This window comes from Antedon bifida, chromosome 8 (genome assembly GCF_963402885.1).
Source record: "Antedon bifida chromosome 8, ecAntBifi1.1, whole genome shotgun sequence".
In the NCBI taxonomy this organism is placed as follows: domain Eukaryota; kingdom Metazoa; phylum Echinodermata; class Crinoidea; order Comatulida; family Antedonidae; genus Antedon; species Antedon bifida.
This window is the reverse complement of record NC_136233.1, coordinates 10,344,098-10,368,210: the sequence shown is the minus strand read 5'-3', so window position 1 is coordinate 10,368,210 and position 24,113 is coordinate 10,344,098. Positions and strand designations below refer to the sequence as shown.

At 32.8% G+C, this 24,113-nt stretch overlaps 3 protein-coding genes across 3 annotated transcripts in view; all 3 read left to right on the top strand.

The window, feature by feature from the left end:
• Nucleotides 1-24,113, top strand: part of LOC144849819 (aspartate aminotransferase, mitochondrial-like) — a 234,676-nt gene that overhangs the window by 19,606 nt on the left and 190,957 nt on the right. The gene's annotated exons all lie outside the window — the stretch shown is intronic.
• Nucleotides 14,940-17,194, top strand: LOC144850936 (uncharacterized). Its single transcript, XM_078708454.1, has 3 exons — nt 14,940-15,059; nt 15,599-16,133; nt 17,137-17,194. Coding segments are annotated over exons 1-3 (549 nt in total). The 5' UTR covers nt 14,940-15,046; the 3' UTR covers nt 17,138-17,194.
• LOC144850025 (leucine-rich repeat-containing protein 31-like) lies at nt 17,987-21,349 on the top strand. The gene is made up of 4 exons (XM_078707188.1): nt 17,987-18,201; nt 18,389-18,469; nt 18,762-18,869; nt 19,405-21,349. The coding sequence occupies exon 4, from the start codon at nt 19,467-19,469 to the stop codon at nt 21,114-21,116; it is 1,650 nt and encodes a 549-aa protein (XP_078563314.1). The 5' UTR covers nt 17,987-18,201; nt 18,389-18,469; nt 18,762-18,869; nt 19,405-19,466; the 3' UTR covers nt 21,117-21,349.

Genomic DNA, 24,113 nt, shown 5'->3' with positions numbered 1-24,113 from the left:
TTCGATATTTACAGATGTTCAGGTACATGTAATTCTCAAGAAACGCAAGAGAAGTAATTCGGAGCCTGAAGATCTAGGTCATCAAAAAAGGGCCCATGGTGAAAGTTCTCGGTCAACTACAGAAGCTAGTCCATCTATACAAAGAAATCTTGATGGAAAACTGCGATCCTTACAAAGAACTATTGACGAAATTCTTAAATCTTTACAAAACACTCTATCGGAAGTTGGGCCATCAACACTAAGAGCTATTGATGAAAATCTAGAATCTTTATCACTTCCTACTCTTACTGACAATTTGCCATCTGTACTATCAACTATTGATGAAAATCTGCAATCGTTACAAAGAACTATTATCGAAAATTTGCAATCATTACAGAGTACTCTTGCTGAAGATATGCCATATATGCAAGAAGATATTGATGGAAATGTACCTCTGCCATCAGGTACCATCGCTGCTGGTAGGCCATCAGAACTAAGAAATAATAAAATACTTCAATCATTACAAGGTTTCCTTGATGAAAACAAGCGATCTCTGTCAAAGTTTACACCGAGCGCTTGTGATTTAATATTGCAACTTTACAACTACAAACACACTATTACGAAAGATAATGAACAAATATTATTTGTCATACTACAAAAGCTGATTGACTTCTACCAAGAGCGTGGCTTTGAATTAAGCAAAGCAGAACACAGATGTATAATATTCCATTTGTCTGTGGTGGATCCTACTGCACTGGAAACTCTTTGGAAAATGCATCGAAGTGGAATGCTTCTAATAAAATTATCAGAAATATTAGTGACAAATGAGTATCAGCAGGCATTTCAAGCAGAATGGATGACATACATTGACAAGAACAAATACACAGAAGCACTTACTATTCTTGAAGGAGAAGGTGAGAAATTAAGATTAATTATTGTAATGCTTTTATTAAAGCCGAAAATGAGGTATTTGTATTTACAACAATATGCATAATATTCTTAAAATAAAAATGTATTTAAAAATTCAGGTCTCCCTCCAATTAAGACCACTGTTTTGTTTTAGTGGTCTTTGGTAACTTTGGTTTCTAATTAAAATCACTCCGGCACTAGAAGAGGTCTTTAAATTACCCTATTTACAATTAAATTAAATGTCAGAATGGTTATCTTGCTTAACGAAAGGTGAGAGTGAATGTAATCAGGTTGTTTTATCCGACATTCTGTTTATTTTTGTGTGTATTTAAAATTGTGCAGTATTAGTCAGATTTTTATCAAATTTCCAATGGCTATTCTAATGAAAAAAATGCATTAATATTAAAAGTTTATTTTAATGGTCTTTAATTAGAGAAAAAAATCAGTTCGGTCCATCCAAACCGTGGTATTTAGTCTTTAATTAGAGGGAGTCTGTAATTGGAAAGAGTAGATAATGGTAGAGTAAAATTACGAAACATAATGAATCTATATTTAATTTTTTTTTTAATGAAGTAATGAAGAAGAAGCGTGAAATAACTCCGGTAGATAAACCTGAGCATTTGGAGGAAAATTGTTGAGCTCCAGCTTTCTTGGATGTAAACTATGATGAAAGAATTAAACATACTAATGACTGGTCATTATTTTGAAAATAGTTGAAAAAACAGATTTAAACAAAAGTGGTTGCTTAATAGTAATTTTTAATTGTGTTTTTTTAGATGACCTTCATAAGTATGTAAAGACGAAACTTACACAAAAACACATTTCTTTAAAAATTGAAACTGAAGAAGTATCAGAAGCACTGGAAGATGGGAATATTACAAGTAAAGGTGGGTTTAGAAAATACAAAGGTATATAGTTTTAATCCAAACTGGTTGTTGTTTCAAAGAGCACTAGCTTGTGACGTAATTACTTCAGCAGTAAATCAGTATAATCTCAGCAACGGTGCAGATCCGTTTCGAAAGGTGTGGGGAACTTGATGTACGAGCACATTTAAACTGTCCCGATTTCAACCGGATGGTCCCGCTGTTGTATGTTGTGTCCTGTTGTCTCGCAACCCTGAATTGGCCAGCGTTTTAATTTGCTATTGAGAAAAAGTTAGCAAACTTAACTTTATGCTTAGTAAATCTTCAGCTTACGGCATTAGTTAACCGCATGTCACGTCACAACTTTACGATGATGCGCGCATGTTTTAGAAGAAGAATTCCCAGGCTTCATCAGCGAAAACACGTACATTCGAAGAGAATATGTTGAAGTGTAGGCATAGCTCGATGTCAAGACAGCTATTTGACTGTACATTGGTATTTGTATAGTCGCCTGTGCGCTATCTAAATTTGGTCTATTCTTCTCTCCAACACACACACTAATAAATGGCCTATATTTTCAAAACCTAACAATGGTGAGTATGAGGTCTTCTGCCTGGCACCTCCAAATCTGTCACATTATTCATCAGAAACACATTTAATGATACTGGTAATGCTTTTCAGAATATTGAAAATAGCTCTTTGCCAAGTAGACTGAGATTTTCCCCTTTATTACGCACACATAGTGTTTGAAGTTACGTGCAAAGATAAGGTTATTAGTGAGTCAAATGGCCGAGCGGTTAAGGCAGGGGCGCCGTTTACCGTACCTAAAAAGCCAACAACATCGGCAAGGGTTCGAGGCCTAAGGACTATAAACCGTAGGTCCAGTGTACACAGTTATAACCTGTGTACACAATTATAACCTGTGTGCACTTTAAAGAACCCAGTTCATTATTCGAGAAGAGTAGGGGGTTACCCCGGTGAACTGGTTCACAAAATAGCCCCTGTATCAGGGAGATTACCACCTATCTGATAGGACAGTGATTAATTTACTATTCGTAATCCGTGGCCACATTGCCTAAAGACATAAAATAAAAATAAAAATAAAACAAAAACAAAAAATAAGAATTACAACGATAAAATGAAATTGAAATTATTACACCTCTATGGCTGGTAATTTCACTCATAATTAACACTATAGCAACTACAAATAACACATTCTATGGTTTCCATCAAAATTGAGTGTAAAAAATAGGTGGAGGGGGTGTGCCAAAATATTTATCTTTTTTACTAATATTAAGTTAATATTGAAAAGAAAGGTTATCAGAGCCTTTGAAATATTAAATTATAATGTGTGAACGAATATAATTATCCAACAATTACACCCCCCAAAATCTATGCGTTCTTGTATAATGGTCACAATTAACTTAGTAACAAGTTGAGAAAATTTAGGGGGAAATATTTATATTAAAAGTTTCAAAACATATGGTACCATGATTAAGTTTTAAGAAAAAATAGTAATAATTTTAATAGTAAATCAATGTATAATATAATAGCACTAAGACAAAATGTGTTCCTCTATCTCCTCTTAAACCGCAAGTCCGATATTATCGTCGTTCGAGCTGGGGCACATTTTAATTCCCCTTTAACCATTAGTCTATATTAGAACGGCAAATTTGTACAAAAAAATGTGTTTTTTTAGACCAATTTCTTTGGCAATACTCGGCCGTTTCCCGAGTATAAATAAAGAGCGCCACGGGCAGCAGGTGATTTTCGATCGAGCATGCAATTGGCGACCATGTTGTACTGAATTATTTCGAACATAAATCCCGAACCGGATTTAGGTAGTTAGGCCTAATCTCATGCATTGGCATTATTTATTTAAAATTTTATAAGAAAATATATATATATCAATCAAAGTACAATATTTATAAGTGTGAACAGAGAAACAAACTTTCTGTCTTCCTAACTTAAGAATACAGTAAATCTATTCACTTTACGAGTTTCAGTTTATTTAGTTTCTTTGCTAGGGTAGGAGGCGCTCGAGTCCGGGATGCATTATTTTATTTCCTATGAGGTTAAGGCAGAAATCATGAATAATTCATTACTTAATTATGTTTTTAAGAATTGCAAGATAACTGATCGACTTCCTAAATATACTAAACCTAACCCTCTAAATAATCTCTATTAAAAAAACATGTTCTTGATAGACCTCCGAACAAACGCTGTTTCCACAATTTATTTAATCTCTCTCCATATTTATATAGCGCCCTCTATAATGTCCCATATTATGTCATAATTAAGATAATGAATTATTCATGATATCTTAACCTCATAGGAAAAAAAAGAATATTAGGATTTAGTTACACATTGGTGTGGCCAAAAATGTCACCATTTTCCACAAGCCTTCCACATTCAAAAAAGTAAAAATATTGCTCCACTGGCTTGTGGACCACATAGATCTACGGGTATATTGTACGTTGTAATTGTTTTTATCTACACATTGTTATAATGGTATTGTACATTGATATCACGTTTTAAATTTAGCATTACCGTACTAGTTGTTTTCCTTTATAATTATTAAAAAAAATATATTATATAATTCTGTAATATTTTATTAATTGAGTTTTGTTGATTCTTTTTAAAGGTATTGATGATATTCAACACCTAAGATCACATCCAAGTACAGCAATGCGAGATAACGCTTACACAGAGGAAATATGTACCACTTTGAGAAGCTTTATCAATTACATAATGCCTTCTAAGGGTACTGATATCATAAAGTCATTAGAAGGAATGGAATACGAACCTCGATTGCTTAGCTGGATTAAGAGTCAATTAGAAAAAAAAACAGCAGAGGATATTGGGAGAATGATTGCTCACTGTGTACTTGTTGTAGAAGATGAAAGCAACTTTTTATCAAGAGTTGTTGAATTATGTACTGATGATGTGGTAAAAGGTTTATGTAATGAATTAAATAAGTTTAATGTCAAATACAACATTCAACAGTTTACACATCTATTTAACAAACATGTTACAGCATCATTTTTAATTCATCTACTAAGTAATGCACCAAGGCTTAATACTGTTTATTTAGAGATTAGATTTGGTACAACAAACGATATTTTGGTAAATACTGTTGATACTTTAACAACAGAAAAAGTTGTGTTGGAATTAAATCATCTTAATATCAGGGGCCTTAATCTGAGTGATACCAAGGGTACCTCACTTGCAAAACTGCTCTCTGTTTCCCCTAAACTAAGAATCCTTAACATGTCTAATTGCAGTTTATCAGGTGCAATTGTTGATTGTATGGTCAGCGAGTGTGTTAATATGAGATTAGAATTAGAATTAGATCATCTCGATATCAGCTGGAATAATCTTAGTAATATCAAATGTACTTCGCTCGACAAATTACTGTCTATTGCCCTTAAACTGAGACACCTTGATATCTCTGATTGTAGTTTATCAGGTGTTATTGTTGATTGTATTGTCAGCGAGTGTGTTCGGAGGCAACTAGTATTGAAATTAAATTATCTTTATATCCACTACAATGATCTCAGTGATATTAAAGATATATCGCTTGCTATGTTACTGTCTGTTTTCCCTAAACTGCAAACCCTTGACATTTCTAATTGCAATTTATCAGGTGCTGTTGTTGATGGTATGGTTAGTGAGTGTGTTAATGTGAAATTAGTGTCGGAATTAGATTATCTTGATATCAGCTCCAATAATCTAAGAAATATAACAGGTACCTCACTTGCCATGTTACTGTCTATTTGCCCTAAGCTGAGAATACTTAACATTTCTGGTTGCGATTTATTAGGTGCTACAGTAGATTGTATGGCTAGTGAGTGTGTTAGTAGGAAACTAGTCTTGGAATTAGATTATCTTAATATCAGGGGTAATAATCTCGTTGATGTGAAAGGCACTTCACTAGCCATGTTACTGTCTACTGCCCCTAAACTGAGAAGTCTTGATATTTCTGATTGCAGTTTATCAGGTGCTATTGTTCATTGTATGGTCAACGAGTGTGTTAGTAGGCAACTAGTGTTAGAATTATATGATCTTGATATCAGGGGCAATAATTTGAGAGATATCAATGGTACCTCACTCTCCATGTTATTGTATGTTTTTCCTAAACTGAAACAGTTAACCTTGACATTTCTGTTAGCAGTTTATAAGTTGTTATTGTTGATTGGAAAGCCAGTGATTGTGTCAGAAAACTAGTTTTGGAAGATAATCAGTCACACATATTTGTGACCCTACCCCGTACTTCACTTGACAATTACTGGTTATTTGTCCTAAATTGAGGATATGTTCAAGTTCGTTGTTAAATAACAGAAGAGAGCTAACACAGTATCAGTAGCCTACTATCCACAACAGATGTACCCGTACCCACGCAGTTTTTCCGCGGAAGAAATTCGAACAAAACACGGTTAATTAGGTAACGGCATTGAGTAACTCATTTTTCTATTGAACTAGTGAATTATTACGAACAATAACTATGGGTTTTATTATTTATTTTTTTATATTCATTGAATTGTGTTTTGCCGCGTGTCAGTTCTTATACTTATATATCATGCCTTTTTATTTAATTACTTTACGATTAATACACATTTCAGCTTAAAGAACCATATTATTATTATTACCGTTTACACGCTACAGGAATTTCAATAAAATTGTACTAGGCTAGTTTGATAAGGTGTATGGTATCACTATCATGTAATGCTGAAGAAATTGGTGTAGGCCTGCTGTATGTACGTACATCATCATGTCTCAAAATCGGCTGTTCGTTTCTTCTAGGCCAACCTCAAACAAGATTATTTTTTTCGCCACAGCATGCATACGTGATAAACACTTAACACTAACATTTAACATTCTAAATGATGTATTAAGTCCAGCTAAATGTCTGCATTGTTTAGAATATGTAATATGAAATGGGAAAATAACCACCCGGATATAATATCAATCAATGTAACATTTCATAAAGGCAAATATTTATTATTAAATTAAATTATATAATCCTAAATTAAAACAAATAATACAAAAATACATATATTATATATGTCCTGGTAGCTATTGTCCGGGTGGTTATTGTACTACATTTTCTATGTCTAAAGATTCACTTGGCTACTTCCCTAGTAACTTTTATATAGCTTACTCATTTTGATATGCATGCCGTACGTTAATACTTAATATCACTACAATATTTTTATCAATTCAATAACATTTTGAATTGTATATAACTGTACTATAAATAAATCGAAGTAAAAGTGAATTATTGAGTTTCTTTTTTCTATGAATGAACGGGCGTTTCGAGGTTTACGTAATGACCTTTTTTTCAACAAATTTTCGACAAACACTGGAGCACGCTGCACCGCCGCAAGTTCCGACGTTAGCAGGAAGTAGCTGCTAAACAGTTACGTAATCGACCCCCGCGGAATATTGACACGTTTTTTTCTCGAATATTTTCGCGTGCTAGACTAGGGTAGATGATTTCTGGATGGTACTGTATGTACGGTAATCTGTGGAGTTAAAAGTTTAAAGCTGGTGCTGAAATTAGATAATCCTTATATCAGCAATAATAATTTGAGTGAATAGTATACAAATAATGAATGTTTATAAGTGGAAATACAACATTGACCGTATTTAGGTTAATTAATTAAATCCACTTATAATTATATATAATTACTGTGTTAAAGTTTAACATTTTATGAAATTTCATTTGACTATTTTAGTGGTAAACAGGTTTTGAAATATATAGGCCTGACAACGGTACACTTTATCGGAACATTTTTCGAAATCGATATGTACATTAGCCTAAAAAAGCACTTAAATTAACTGTAGGTTGTTTCTATGATGTTGATAATTTAGTGTGAACAACTCTAAAAAATGTACAATAATTTTAGAAAATACAATTAAGCGCATATATTATGCGCATATTTTTCATTCATTTTTTATTGCCATGAAAAAATAAACAAGCAAACACATCAACTTATAAGATGGCAATAGAAAATTGAAAAAAAAAAAGATTACTCTTGTCAAGTTTCTTAACATAAAACTAAGACATAAAAAAACACTAACAATTACATTAAATTATTTAAGAAATTCAGCAACAATAAATTTGATATCAGTCCCAATTGCAAAGTGGAGGTGTTTTTGGACTAGTACACCTTGGTAACCCATACTTGTCTCGAAAGATGTAAATACTGGACCTACGGTTTATAGTACTTATCATCAAGAAGACTCGTTCTACCGCCAGAATCATGCAACTTCGAAGTAAATTATATGTAATTAATCTAACAAGTTAATTTGAGTTTAACACTATGAATATTAACAGAATATTCAAATTAATAGTTACGTCAAAAATACAAGGCAATAGCAATTTTTAGAAAAAAAATCCCTGTATAAATACAAACATACATAAAAATACTATATCGTCTTTTTTAAATTCTTCAATTATGCGATAATATTGCTATAATGTGCCCATATATTGCGTTATCATCATCTTCTAGAGTCATAGTAAGGCGTTACGGCGAGAAAAAAGGGTCGAAAAATTAACATTTTTATTTTTAACATAACATAATGTGACATGCGCAGCATAATTAAATTAGTTGGTCTGTGCATGTTATTGACCATTACTATTGTTCAAGAGTTTCATTCAAAAAATGGGAAAATATTTTTGACAAGAAATATGTGACACGCGCATAATCTATATAAATAGGGTTGTTTTTCGATCGTAGTATACACTGTCTAATGAATATCAATGCTGAAAAATACCCGCACACGAGGATGCTTCGCATTTACCTATCTCCTACGATAATTGTTTTTAATAGCTGAAAACCGGTAAAGACTTTCGTTAAAAAATACTATTTTGATAGATTCAGGCTAACAATACGTTTATACAAAAGGATCTCTGTCTCCCAGTATAATCATTTGGTATAACACAGGTAGGTAAATTTATTGGCCCTTGGGGGATAAACTTAAAACCTTTGGATATAGTATTGCAATACTGTAGTTGGGTTATAAGTAGTGTCGTAGTGATATATCTTTTATGTACTCTTTCAACCGACTATGATAGTGACAGTTTCAACAATGTATTAAATCGGAAATGTTTTATTAGTGGTATATTATTTATAAACCATGAAAACAAATATTTTAATACCGAGTGGATAAAAGAATATATACATACCTTATTGTTACATACAAAATCTTGTCAGAAAATTAAATTTAAACAAATTGGGTTTGTTTAAATTGAACTCATTTTCTGATTCTCATTTTTCTTTCGGAAGTAATTTCCAGGGTGCTAATTTAGTTGACTACATACGAATAACCGTGTCTATTTATTCGTTCCTGTAAACGTATGTAAAATGTATGTATTTATAGTCCCGCGGTACGTACATTTGAAATCGCCATTTTTGTTTACGCTGAAATGACTATATTCGAGAACCATCTGTGGGCACGACCTAGTAGTAACCATATATTAAGGTTCATCTGCAAAAAAAATTCCAAAGAAGCTGATTTCAACGGATTTGTGTAGGTATGGGTATACAGATATACCAACAAAAGTAAGGAAGGATAGGGGTCGGGAATTTTTTTTGGGGGGTGTTAAAGGTCATTGACCTCATTTTATAATGCTAAAAATTGTATCTTCGCAACAAAATATGGTATATGGTTGAGCTTGGTGTCGAAATGCACACAATTATGCCAGGAATTAAACATTAAATTGGACCCTTATGACCATATCTTGACCTTAAAAGTCAGGTCAAAGGACAATATACCCATTTTTTGGTTTAACACATACTTATAATGCACTATCAATTCAAATATTACATTATAAAGTGCATGTCAACTGATTTGTGTAGGTATGGGTATACAGATATACACAAAAAAAAGTAAGGAAGAATAGGAGGTGGGGAAATTTATTTTTGTGTGTTAAAGGTCATTGACCTTCTTTAAAAATACTAAAAATTGTATCTTCGCAACAAAGTATGATATAAGGTTGATCTTGGTGTCAAAATGCACAGAACTATACTAGAAATGAACCACAAATAAAATTGGTCCACTATGACTATATCTTCACTGTTACAAATGAGGTCAAAGGTTAATATACCCATTTTTGTGTTTTCCACATAAATTAGGATAGTCCATCCTGTCCAGAATTGCATTATATTATATAAAAAAACACTCACTAAATTATTTATGACTTCAGGTCTGAGAGAAACAGAAATTTAAATTTAACTCATAAATTAAAATAAGTTTATTCTGAAAATAAAAATCAATATAGGCCAGCTTAAAATAAGTTATCATACCTTGTGTAGTAGGTATAGTATTACTGACTGGAATTGTTGTATTAAGTCTAGATTCTATAAGTAGAAAACAGATAGATAATAGATTCTTCTTTCTTTATGGCCGACGTCTGTCGCGAACAACAATGTCATTTAGACTTACATTCATCTTTACCAGGAGAGGTATAAGCCAATATGTCTGATAAGAGGCAGTTAATAGATACAGTCATGGCTGCCCTGAGAGTCAGCAGTGCTGATTTCAAAGGTTAATGGGACCCCCAGCTCGATACATAGGCCCTGCATCACCCGATATTCCCAGATGGTCTCCCATCTAAGCTCTAACCGGGCCCAACGTTGCTTAACTTTGGTGATCTGAAAGAACAGGTGTTTCAACGTGTTGAGGCTGTATATATAATAATACATTAAAAAAACACAGTGGGAGCAATCATAGTAATGCAATGTTCTTGCTTAGCGTTCCATAGTTTGAATGTTTTGCTTACTTTTTATATGTACTGTAGGCCTATATGGAGAAATCTGAAATAAAGTTTAATAGATGATAGGAGAAATGTCTTGCATTTTGGGTCAAAGGTCGGTAACGTTATTTCCGGTCATTTTTACAGATAATGTTCTATTAGTTTGAATATAAACATCTATATTCTGGACAGTTTGACACCAATTACAACTTTCTGTGTCGAGTAGTTACGGAGATATGATATCTGTTAGATATTGGGTCAAAGGTCAATAGAGGTATTTCCGGCCATTTTCGGACAAAATGTTCTATTACATCAAATAGGAACATGTACATTCCAAATGACACCAAAATCAACTCTCTATGACCAGTGGTTGCCAAGTTTTCATAGTCTACTGTAACTGGCAGCCATTTTGAAAAAAGCGCCCTCACGCGAAAGTTCTCAGGTTACAGCCCGTTTACCCAATATATTTGGATTCCCCAGAAAAAACTGGTCTAGAAAAGTCATATGAGAATTTCTACCTCTCTGGGTGGCACCTACATCATTCATAGCCTAGTCTATATGTACTGTAGGCCTATATGGAGAGAAATCTGAAATAAAGTTTAATAGAATAGAAGTCTAACACGTAAGTCTTTCACTTAAATACACTTTTACTCTAATTGTTAGAACTAGATGGTAAGCGAGCGAAGCGATAGGTCCCCACAGATGGTTCTCGAATACAATAGAAGCCACAGGGACATTTTTGAGACACTAAACAAAAACGGAAGTGTCCCCTTTATTGGGGTATTTGGAAATAAAGACAAAATAACGAATACTGGATACCATAAAGAACAATAATGTTGTGTGCCGTTATATTTTCACGATTTCAACCATTGGAGTGGAGCTGTATCATGGAGGTTGGTTCAAATCCCAAGGTCAGGAGTTCAATCCTTACTTAGTGCCATATATGGTTATAGCTCACATTCTTTCTACTGCACTCCCTAAGCCTCAAATTAGTTTAATTGCATGATGCCTATTATATACTTTACGATAACCATTTGATTCCATAACTTTTTATTTGATGTTGTATGAGTTATAGGCCTAATATCCCGAATTGAACATCAGTACTGTATTTCAAAGTATACTACATACTGGTTTGTCTGTACACTTGATATTTAATTGGTAATATCCACATTGTTAAATAGATCAGTCAATCTTTCAACTCATGACATATTCTCACCATTCAACTCACATTTGTATATTATAACACTTGATTGTATTCTTTTCATCTATCTATTCAATTATCTATTCAATTACACATCACGTGTCATTCGAAATTAGCCCTATTTAACAAAAACTGATATCTAATAGTGATATTCAGTTCCGTTCAGTTTCCTTTAATCAATGAGAAATTTTGCCATGTGAAGTTGTTGACTGAAATTCAGAAACCAACTTGTTCTACTCCACGTCTAAAGTTGCAGTACTGCCTATTTTAATGCCTAGCTTCCCGGCCTAGCATTCGTCAATGATTTACCATGTATAAATTGAATAAAAGTAGGTGTGTTATAAAACAAATAATGAATGTTTTGAATTCATAAACAGTCATTATTTATATACCAGTTCAACAAAAAAGTAATTTTTTCTAAAATTACTTATTAGCACCCAAATGAAATTATTTCAAGTAGGTTACTATTATATTTATCAGTTTGCCAGTTCTATTGCTGTATTCTTTACTATAAAGTTCCAATCTGGTTTTTATTATGTGTGGTGTTCTTTCGATCGAATCCAATTTAGGTTTTCATTATGTGTGGTGTTCTTTCGAATCCAATTTAGGTTTTCAATAGGCCTATTGGCCGTTTTTATTATTAAAATTAAATAAAACTTATTTTATAGTTAAAACAAATCTTGGTAAAAATATTTATCAGAATTATTTAGGGTATTTAAAACATATCTGAAAATAATTTGAAATCCGTCTTGAAATCATAATCATCGGTGTCACCAGTACTTCCTCCCAACATTTCAAATGCGGAGTTGAAATTGTCAGGGAAGCTGCCACATCATCTGAAATAATAGAAAATTATATTAATGTATTTATTTTCTGATGAATAAGAAAAAAATGGACTTAAATGATACGTATATACAGAAAAGCTTGAAAAAGAGGTCTTATTTGGTTTGCAAACGTAATCGTGAAAAGAAGCCCATCTCGAATCAAGATAGACTATTTTAATATCAAAGAAATGGTACATCAGTAAACTGTATACTATTAATTTTCTAATGAAATAGGTGCTTAGGTCATGGTAAATAGATTATATGGTAACCGTAAAGCTGCCTTTATGTAAAATTTGCATTAAACAAATATAGAACACGACCATGGCTGCAGTCGCGTGCTCAAGTTCGTGTTTACCGACCAACCGACTGACCAACCGACCGACATAGTGAGCTGTAGAGTCGCGTTGCACGCGACTAATAATAGTTCAATAACGAAATTGATGGTGAAAAAATAAATAGATAAAAGATCTGGCAATAATTTTATTCTCCTCTGTTTGTTACATTAAACAAAGTTCTCTAATAATCGTAAATAATTTCTCAAACTAAAAGCCTCTTTGACATTTGAGTTGTATTGTTGAGCAATGTTTTAATTCTGGGCAATGGGAAAAATAAAGAAGGTATAAGGAAAAGAACATGGCTCATGAATATAGTATTTCAATAACCGGTTTACAATGATCAGACGGCCTTCACAGCAGTTGAGTCTGCAACGCATTATGAAGACGCAAGACGTACTTGCTCTTCGGCGTTTCTTTAGCATTTTCTTGTAAGATTTCTTCTTGTTCTTATTGGTTAATGTATGATCATCGTTTGTAATATATCAACATTTTCATTTGGGTTCGCAAATATGGAAGCCGGTAACTAAGTGACTGATGATTTGGCCCTCCTAGATGGCAAGTTTACCGTTACACTAGACAACTATAAGAAAATATAAAATACTGTATTTTTTTTAAACTAAAAAACAAATTCATTAGGTTCATTAGGTTATATGAGGCATGTGATACAGTTTTTAATTTACATATTTGACGATTATTGAATGGGTATGGATGGCTGGTAGACAACAAAAACCCACCCGGAAATTAACACGTCTGATTAGCGTCGTCACGAGCAAACTTTTTTTCTGTTTTTCTTTCTTTTTTTTTTTTTTTTTTTTTTCTTTTTCTTTTGTATTGTTGCTTTTATATATGATTTGAAAATATTATACACCTGTGATAACAACTATAGGTCTTCAGTACCTGATGTTGAAACACAGTGGTTTGTAATGTAAACTCTTTACTACATTTTATGTTTATTTTTTTATACCTTTTTAAATTATCAACTCAAACCTATGATACTGTACAATTTAATACAGTACCTGTATTACCATGTTGATAATGATTTTTCTTTTATATTTTTTTGCAAATAGTTTAAGAACCTGTATCCGTCATATAATGTATTGTTTTGATGTATTATGTTAAATTGGATGCACCACTTCTGTGTGTGCCACCGATGCAAAGGTGTCATTTCCTAATAAATTATTATATTATTTTTTTATATGAGCAAGGTAAGTAAAAGTATTGCTTTATATTGAGGAGAAAATCTGTCTAAACAATCTAATTAATGAAACAAGGAGAACTTATGATCACCTAAAAGAAATGTGTAGGGGTCTAGTACAGTCAATGGATCTAATCAGATGGACCGGAAAAGAATACCCTTCTAACCAATCAAGACGAGCTGAGGCTAGAGATTGAATTTTTCTGCTGGCCTTGTGACCGAGTCACCCAGACACCACAGTAAAAGTCGATTGTTTTGGTCGTCTTCTATTCTTAAGTTCTGATATAAATTATTTCATTTTTTTTAAATAACAAAAATGCCACCTTTATATCCGTCTTTACAAAAAAGGTTAGATAATGCCTGGTGTTTTATGCCTTCATTGTTTATGAATAGTTACAGTTTTCTTTTATATAGCACCCTCTATCTAATTAGTATTACCGTCGTCTAGTTAGTAGTACAGAACCACTCCCTTGGACACTATTCAGGGGACACTAAAGGTATACTTTCCTGCGAAATGAAGTTAACTGCTGTTGAGTCCAGATCAATGGTTGTTCATTTTTGTATAATATTTGTTTTTCACACGAACACCACTATTATTTTGCTTAGTTTCTACTGACCGTTAAGGAACACTCCAAATTATTTTGGGTCCCGAGGGTGTCCCCTTAATAGTGATTTATACTGCAATTAAACATTTAATTTTATTTGAACTTCAGTCTCTAGTCACACTTTCCAAATTTTGACTTGTGCATTTGTCTTGTCATGTACAGTGAAACTTAGATGCAAATGTTTACAAACTTTACATAATGTAACGTTTTCTCTCTTTACGTCGATCTTAGTCTCTCGTTAATAGTTGTTAAAATAACATCCAATTTACCCCTCTGTTTAAAATGTAGTGGCTGCTATGTCATAGCAATTGTTTCCTAATATAAAATATTAAGATTATTTTCCAGAAAGAACAGTCCTACTGTTATTGGACAAGATGGTTGAATCAGGTAAAGTATCTGCCTCTATTACTTATTCGAGTAAACTTATTGACTTTCATGATCTTCTATTTATAAAAGCATTTTGATAACATTTCTACTGTATTTTATAACTTCTTGATATTATTTGTGTTTTTTCATATGGAATATTTTATTGATTATACATCAAAACACACCCAAAATATTAATGAATAAATATCTACCTTGAATGATGCCTCACTCGAATAATAGCCCCCGGAAAAACTTCCGGAACAATAAACGCCCATGGACGTGTATTCGAACAAATACGGTACCTTAATTTTGAAAATACCTAGATTTCATATTCTCTTCTCTTCTCACATGATGATGATGATGGTTATAAAGATGATGACAATGATATGATAATGTAGGCCTAATGATCTCTCATTTAAACAAAAAAATGTATTATTTTGCCTTCTTTATTCTCTTTGCTCATATTTATTTCATTTTATTCAATTTAAGGATCTTATGGTCTGTAATATAGTTACTATAAAAGTTTTATGAATGCGCTTTATTTTCTTTTATTTTTCTAGAAACACCTGACAAATCTTTTAAAGAGGCTTTAGTATGTTTCTCAACTTGGTATGATGACCGATCACTCATCAGGAAACTGAAAGTTTTGTATCAAGGTTATATTGGAGAAGCTGACATACACAATGCCTCTAAAACGATGGATTTAATGAAACATTTGACTGATTCTGGAGACTTAAGTTCAAAAGCTTTAACCCTTCTGTATGATATCATAAAGGCCACTAAACAGTTTGCTATTGTAGACAAACTTCGAATTTATATTCCATCTTTTCCTGATGTTAAAGAATGGATTATTTTAAAATTCAGTCATCATTATCAAAAAATTATGAATTTAGGAAATGAACTAATAAAAGATGATGTGATTAAAATAGATAATGTGTACAATGATCCACCAAAGAATTATAAAGATGGTTTGGATCTGATTCTCCATCTACAACACAAATACATCATTTCTGAAGAAAAAGAGAAAAATGATAAATTTATTGAGACCTTAACAAATATTGTAATTCCTCGGGCTGTGGAAACTCCGAGTATGTAGTATGTAGTTTATTAGAAAGCATATATTTTATAAGCAGTATTTTGCAGCACTATAAACATTACAATATGTGTTTTAGTTGATGTATATGTATTGTATACTAAAATGATTATTAAGTATTGAATATCTGTCGTAATTTATTCTCCCGAATGGTCGTAAAATCAAAACGGACTGACAACTAGTGTTCATGTTCCACAACCATTCATCCATTTATAGAAAACAAGGATGAAGTCTGTGGCAACTGTAGAATTAAGTCGAGACATTTAGTTTACCGATGTTTTTAATGTTTTTGTTATGAAAGAATGCAATGCAAATGATGTGTCTTACTCTTGATATATCTCGAATATACCTTGAACCGTAGGACTTTGAGAACTAGCTCATTTGTCCCTCCATTGTCATCGATGAGAACTCCTCGGTAAAATATGGGCGAAACTTGAGATGGTGGTCAGACCATAACTTTGCAATGCTGGTTTTGAACTTGTTAACCGTTGATTCCGTCACAATATTGTTTGGTAGCGAGTTCCAATTATTTATAACTCTAACTGCATATGCTCTTTTTCTAATGTTTTTATTATATTTGGATTTCGATACCTTAAAAACATTCCCCCTGGTTTGCTGGTATTTAGATCTTTGAAATAATTTTCCCGCCTCGATATTATCCAATTGATGAAATATTTTAAAAGTTTGAATACAATCCATTCTTTTCTTTCTAAAGGCTAAGGTAGGCAAATCCAATAACTTCAATCTCTCTGCATATGGCTTACTCCTCAATTTAGACACTAACCTTGTGGATCTCTGTTGGACTTTTTCTAAACGATTGTAATCTTTCTGATACAGAGGTGTCCATGAACTACCACTACTACTACAACTCAGGCAATGCTAGTGGGGTGCACTGTAATTTAATAATAATGAATAACTATTTAAGCAAAAATAAGACAGACGTTGGTATTAATTAATTATTGAAATCTCAAAATTAATTGCTGTCTATTTTATTTCTATTTAGAGACTAAATTAACCGTAATTCTCATGGAACGAAAAAGAAAAACTTCTTTCTCCAGTGATACACCACATAACAAGGCTAACAGCCATAAGTCGCGTGCTAAAACGCATAGTGATACCGGACCGACAGACAGACAGACCGACAGACCGACCGACCGACATAGTGAACTATAGAGTCGCGTCCACGCGACTAAAACATCTCTTGAAGAATTACAAAGAAAACCTGATTAGAACCAATGTCCTTGCCAAAGTACAAATCCTGTTGATATTTTAGATAAACTTGTAGAACATAAGGGCAATCTAAAGTTTGATGATGCATTTGAATTTGCTGATAAACTACAACATCTTGTTGACTACTACAAACGTCATGGTGTGAAATTTTGTCATGTAGGAAAAGGATCATACGTCTTTCACTTATCTGTAATTGATCCATATGCACTAATCAATTTGTGGACAATGCATGAAAGTGAACAGCTTCTGAAAGATCTAGTTGAAATATTAGCGGCAGATGACAATCAACAGAAGTTATTTCAAGATGAATGGATCACACAAATTGATCAACTTGAATATCAAAATGCACTTTGTATGCTCAACATAAAAGGTGAAAATCACTAATATCTCTAATAAAGGTGTTATTAAAACACTTCACTCCTATTTATTTCCAGTTAAACTAAAAGTTTCTGGGTTTTTTCACATTAAAAAAAAGGTATGCTTAAGTCGACACGTAACTCAATTTCAGTTAAACGAATAGGAACTACTTGTCTATTATTAAGCATCTCACCGCAACTCATTCCAACAAATTTCGCGCAACTGTGAGTTAATTTCAGTTTCATTCAGTTGCTCTGCACTCATTTCGACCAGTTGTTGAGTTCCGTGTCTCAACGTATAAGACCACTTACTACTTTATTTGCACAAGCTTTCAACACAAAGTAACATTTTAAGAAATTTCAGACACTAGGGTTTTTAAACAGGTTATAATTATTGCAAACTCACAGTGATGTTTTTTTTAAATATCTTACAAATTAGACAAATTAGAAGAGTTTGAGAATGAATCTGTTGAATTAAAAACAGGTATTTTTTTGTTGTTGTTAATATTGTTGTTCTGTTTCCTTTCTTTAAATTCTCTTTCGTTCTAACATTACTCTATTAGCCAAAACACATCAATTAGGCCTACACCTTTATTCTCCAAACAAACAATACAAATTGTTTAAATCGCTACTATACTATTGATTTAACATTGTATTCTACCTAATGTTAGAGAAATCAAAGAGAGAGTGGAAATCTGAGAACGTATCCATTTCAGAATTATTGCAAGTCAAGCATGGTGAATCAACAACAGGTAAGTAATTCAGTGTTTATGTTATATTCATGTTCACATAAAGATAATTGGTTAAAACATTTTCTTTAATTTGATCTGTGTTTATAAACACACTACTAAAAATGAAAAGTTTTATAAATCCCCTTATTAGAATAGAATAAACATTGCAATTTAAATGTGGCACATTAATTATAATCTTGAGCAGCAGTTTTTTTTTTATCCAAATCACATGGCAAACAATTACGAACAGCTCAACAACCAGATTGTAACAATATTAATAAATGGCGAGATTTATTTCGGGGTTTTTTTTCAGGCGAGTTGAGAAGGTATGCAAAAAGAAAACTTGAACAAAAACAAATTTCTTTAAAAACAGAAGAATTTGATGAAGCTGTGACAAGTAGCAAATATGTTACAAGTAAAGGTGGGTATAGAAATAGAAAAAATGTATACACTATATAATGTTTAAATTGTACGATGACGTCATATGACTACCATATTGAGGAACATCACACCTTGATAAACACAATTGATAGACTGTGTAGACAGGGCTTAAGGCTCCGACAAATATAATGAAAGGTTACGTTTTGTCAATAATTGTAAAAGTATAAGTGTTCAGATAAAATTACTGTTACGGTTGTTTGTCGGTGCATCGCAAATTAATAAATTGTCATCATTTATCACATGCCTTTCCAAAATCACTGATCGTAGTCACGTCTGCTCATTGGCGAGCATCAAAATCACTGCTGCAAATTAAAATGTGTGTCCGACCCAGCATTTAACTTGTTTTCAATTTTCCGCGTGCCTTTTTCATTCATTCCATGTATTGCTATGGCTTTAAAAGTGCTGTCGTGGGTTTTCCACGGAGTATTACTCCATGGGTTTCAAACGTTTTGACATGATATTTACCGTGACTGGGGTTTATGCTTCTTATTTGTTATGTGTATTCTTTGTTAAAGGTCTTGATGGAGATTACATAGAGGAAATATGTACTTCTTTGAGGAGAGTTTGCAATTACATAATGCCTTATGAGGGTGTGCTCAAAGATACTGATGTCATAAGATCTTTGAAAAGAATGGAATACGGCTCTGAATTGTTTAGATTGATTGCAAGAACAGAAATAACAGACGATATTGGAAAAATGTTAACTCATTGTTTGTTTGTTGTAACAAATGAAAGTGACTTTGTATCACAAATTGTTGAATTGTGTACCGACGATGTTGTAAAGGGTCTATCTGAGGAATTACACAAATTCAATTTCCAATACAATATTCGAGTATTCTCGAATAAAACTGTTACTGAATCATTTTTATTTCATCTACTAAGTAATTCGCCAAGACTTCGTAGGGTTTGTTTAGGATTTAGGACAATAGCAAGTAAAACTTTGACCAATACTGTTTATGCTCTAGCAACAGAAAAGGTTGTGTTGGAATTACGTCATCTTGATATCAGCACGAATAATCTTGGTATAATCGAAGGTACCTCACTAGCTATGTTACTGTCTATTTGCCCTAAACTACGATCATTTTACATTTTCAATTGTAGTTTATCAGGTGCTATTATTGATTGTATAACAACCGAGTGTGCGGAACTAGTGTTGAACTTAAATAGTCTTGATATCAGCCGTAATAATTTGAGTGATGTCAAAGGTACCTCACTGGCTTTGTTACTGATGATTTCCCCTAAACTGAGATCCTTTTCCGTTTCTAACTGCAGTTTATCAGGTGCTATTGTTGATTGTATGGTAAGCGAGTGTATTAGTAGGAAAATGGTGTTGAAATTAGATAATTTTAATATCAACTGCAATAATCTGAGTGAAATCAAAGTTATCTCAATTTCCACGCTACTGGCTATTTCCCCTAAACTACGATCCCTTTACATTTCTGATTGCAGTTTATCTAGTGCCATTTTTGATTGTCTGGTAAGTGAGTGTGTTGGTAGGAAACTGGTGTTGAAAATAGATAATCTTACTATTAGCCACAATAACCTCCGTCATATCAAAGGCAACTCACTTTCCCTGTTACTGAGTATTTCTCCGAAACTACGATCGGTTTACATTTCTGATTGCAGTTTATCTAGTGCCATTTTTGATGGTATGGTCAGTGAGTGTGTTACCAGGAAACTCGTGTTAGAATTAGATCATCTCGATATCAGCTGCAATAATCTAAATGATATCAAAGGTAGCACACTAGCCAAGTTACTATCTACTTCCCCTAAACTGAGATCATTTTACATTTCTAATTGCAGTTTATCTGGTGATATTGTTGATTGCATGGTAAGTGAGTGTGCTAGAAAGAAAATCAAATTAGAATTAGATAGTCTTATTATTGACTGCAATAATCTAAACAATATCAAAGGCTCCTCGCTGGCCATGCTATTGTCTATTGCCCCTAAACTGAAATCACTTTATATGTCTCATTGCCATTTATCAGGTGCTACTGTAGATTGTATGGCTAATGAGTGTGTGAGTAGGAAACTAGTGTTGCAATTAGATTATCTTGATATCAGCAGCAATAACCTGAGTGATGTCAAAGATACCTCACTGTACTCACTGTTGTCTTTTACTCCTGAACTGGGATACCTTAACATGAAAGAATGCGGACTACCTGATTTTATAGTTGTTAATATAACCAAACACTTTACTAGTACAGAAGGTACCTTTGAACATTAGCTATGTAAACCAGCTGCATTTTAATTATCATATTACGTTAAATAAAATCTCAAACATCTTCCTTTAGCTGTAGGCCTGTAAATAAAATGTTCAGTATAGCAACTGTAGTCCCACCCACATTATACAAGTCATACAAAGTATGTCTTCTAGTATAAGTTATAACATATCGTACCATTTAACCCAGTGATGCTTTAATTAAATTATTTATTATTTTTTTATGAAACAATTATAGGGCCTTGCAATAAAATTGCTAATAAATAAATGAATAAACAATATTATCTTTATCATTGTGCATTACTATGAAAGTTACGAAATTGAGTGGGCATCAACGTACAAATAAAATCTGTATTATAATTGAGTAAGGGAAAAAGGTTTGTTATTGTAAAACTCTGAAAAAAAAAACCCGGATGAACGGATGACGCCCTATTAACTATCACTGTTATGTGTATTACATGGATTCCAATGAGTTACCGCAGTGACTGATCAAAATAGATTAAAAAACCTTAGATATTGCAGATGCTAAAGCAATAGGTCCATAGGTGTTCTTATTAGTAATATCACCTCTTAAAAATCGGCACAGAATAACTAAACAAGATCTTTAGTTACATTACCATGACACATCATAGAATTAAAACAAATACTCAATAAGATATTAAGTCGTTTACTAGCATATTTAAGATGTTCACCACCCAAACCATCAAGTACGGGTGATTTCCATACAGAGAGTTTATCAATGCAATTAGATGGAAAGTATTCTAGATCCATTAGCTTAATGAGTGGACACAATATGATCTAACCAGCTTGTGGTACAAGATGAGATACACTTAAAAATGTAAAGTTATCTGAATCAAAATCTAAATAAGATAGATCTGACAGTATCAAATCGTTTTCAGATATATATTTATCCTGTCCCGTATCAGTGTTAATCGCTGTAAAAATAAGCGCCTCTTTCAAGTGTCATTATTAAATACTAGAGGGTGCGCGAGCTAGTGGGTGTACCCGAATGGTTCTCGGAAACATGGCCAACGCCTCTGGAAAATGAGGCCCGGGTGACACCTATGCATATGTCTGATGAGTAATGCATGATTATTTTGTGATGTTTCATGGTGGTCCTTAAATTATGTATGCAAAAAGTATCGCTTCCAGAGTAATATTAGTTAAATTACTAAACAAACATTGTAGTTCACGTAAAGTAAAGGCCTTTAATCAATAGGCCTTTAATCAATAGGCCTATAATTGATTAGTTGAATATCTAAAACAAATAAATTGTAGTCACGACTCAGTTGAATCACTAAAATCACATTGTAGTTCACGTTGTGAGCTCAATAATACAAAGTTCAACAACTTAAGTTATGCAGACGACATGGTATTACTTGTGCCCTCTTTAGATGCCCTCCAAAAGATGGTCAACATATGTGAGGATTTTGCTAATGACTTTGATGTATTATATAATTTAAAAAAATCAATTTGCATGTGCTTTTGCCCTAGGACAAGAAAACTGAATGGTAATTATGTAACTGTTGTATGTGGTAAAGAACTAAATTACGTTCAATCCACTACCTACCTTGGTTGTGTTAGTAATGATACTAGGGACGAACTGGATATTAAAGGCAGTATCGTTCATCATGTATTAGAGGTAACTCTCTTTGTAGAAAATTTAGTAAATGCTCAACGGATGTTAAGATTACTTTGTTTAAGTCATACTGTATTAGTATTGTGCGACCTTATGGTGTGATTTTAATGTAAAAAGTATGAAGTCATTACAGGTCTGTTATAATAACGCATTTAGAAAGATTTTAAAACGCTCAAGGAGCTGTAGTGCTAGTGCAATATTTGTTGATAATCATGATCCCTCCTTCTATGAGTACATTCGGAAATCAATTTTTTGTTTCAAAACAAAAATTGAAAAAAGCTGTAATACTTTAATAACATGTGTTTTTTCTCGAATTCTAAAATATTCAAAGTTGCACAGAAAATGGATTGAACTTCTGTATACATAATTTCATGTATACTTTTACTTTTATCAGTATAGCCATTATAATGTTATTTCACTCCAGTTGAAAACCGACGGTTTTCCGACAGCATTATTATGTGCGACATGTGGTATAGATTTTTTACTTACTTACATTTATTTATTAGAATATTGTTATGTGTTATGATATGGACTTTGTTCTGAAATAAAAGTGAATTGAATTGAATTGTAAAGTAAAGGTGCCTTTAATCAATATAATTAATTAGTTGAATATCTAAAACAAATAAATTGTAGTTCAGGATTCAGTTGAATCACTATAATAATCATATTGTAGTTCATGTAAAAGTAAAGGCCTTCAATAATTAAATAAATAATTAGTTACTAACTAAAATCAAATTGTAATTAGGACGTAAAGTAAAAGACTGTCATTTCAGGCCCGCATATGTCCTGCCACTCCCTATTTCAATAGAATTAATAAATGTCAATGTGTTATTGTGCCGTTTATCCGTATTTTCTGGACTTATCGACGAATAAAAATCATGAATATCACCACCAACGGCCATTTTGCAGGAAGTCACGGAACCCGGAAGCCAGTTGATCAGCCCGAGTTTGAGAAACATGGATTAAGGAATAGAAGGATATGCATCAGTTTGAGATCAAAGCTTCCATGACTCTAGCCGACATAGCGCGGACCGTCGGCTCCGTTAACAACGAAACGGTCGCGTGCCTAATGTATTGTTTACTGCGCATGCTGAACAACTTTTAACCTTATTGGCTATGCTTTCTAATCTTGGTGGCATGATTAACTTTATGCGACGAATTTAATATAACTTTTGTGATCTCCCAGAAATATTACAAGATTATTAATAAATGTATTTACAACATTAAATACAAACTGTTTGTAAATTGTAGTACCCTTTGGGTTTAAAAAACAGTAATTTTGCCATGTTAGAAATCTGCCTTAAAGTAGCATTTTATGACCTGTAGGCCCTAGTAGACAAACAACTAGTTGTTGTCTCAGCCTA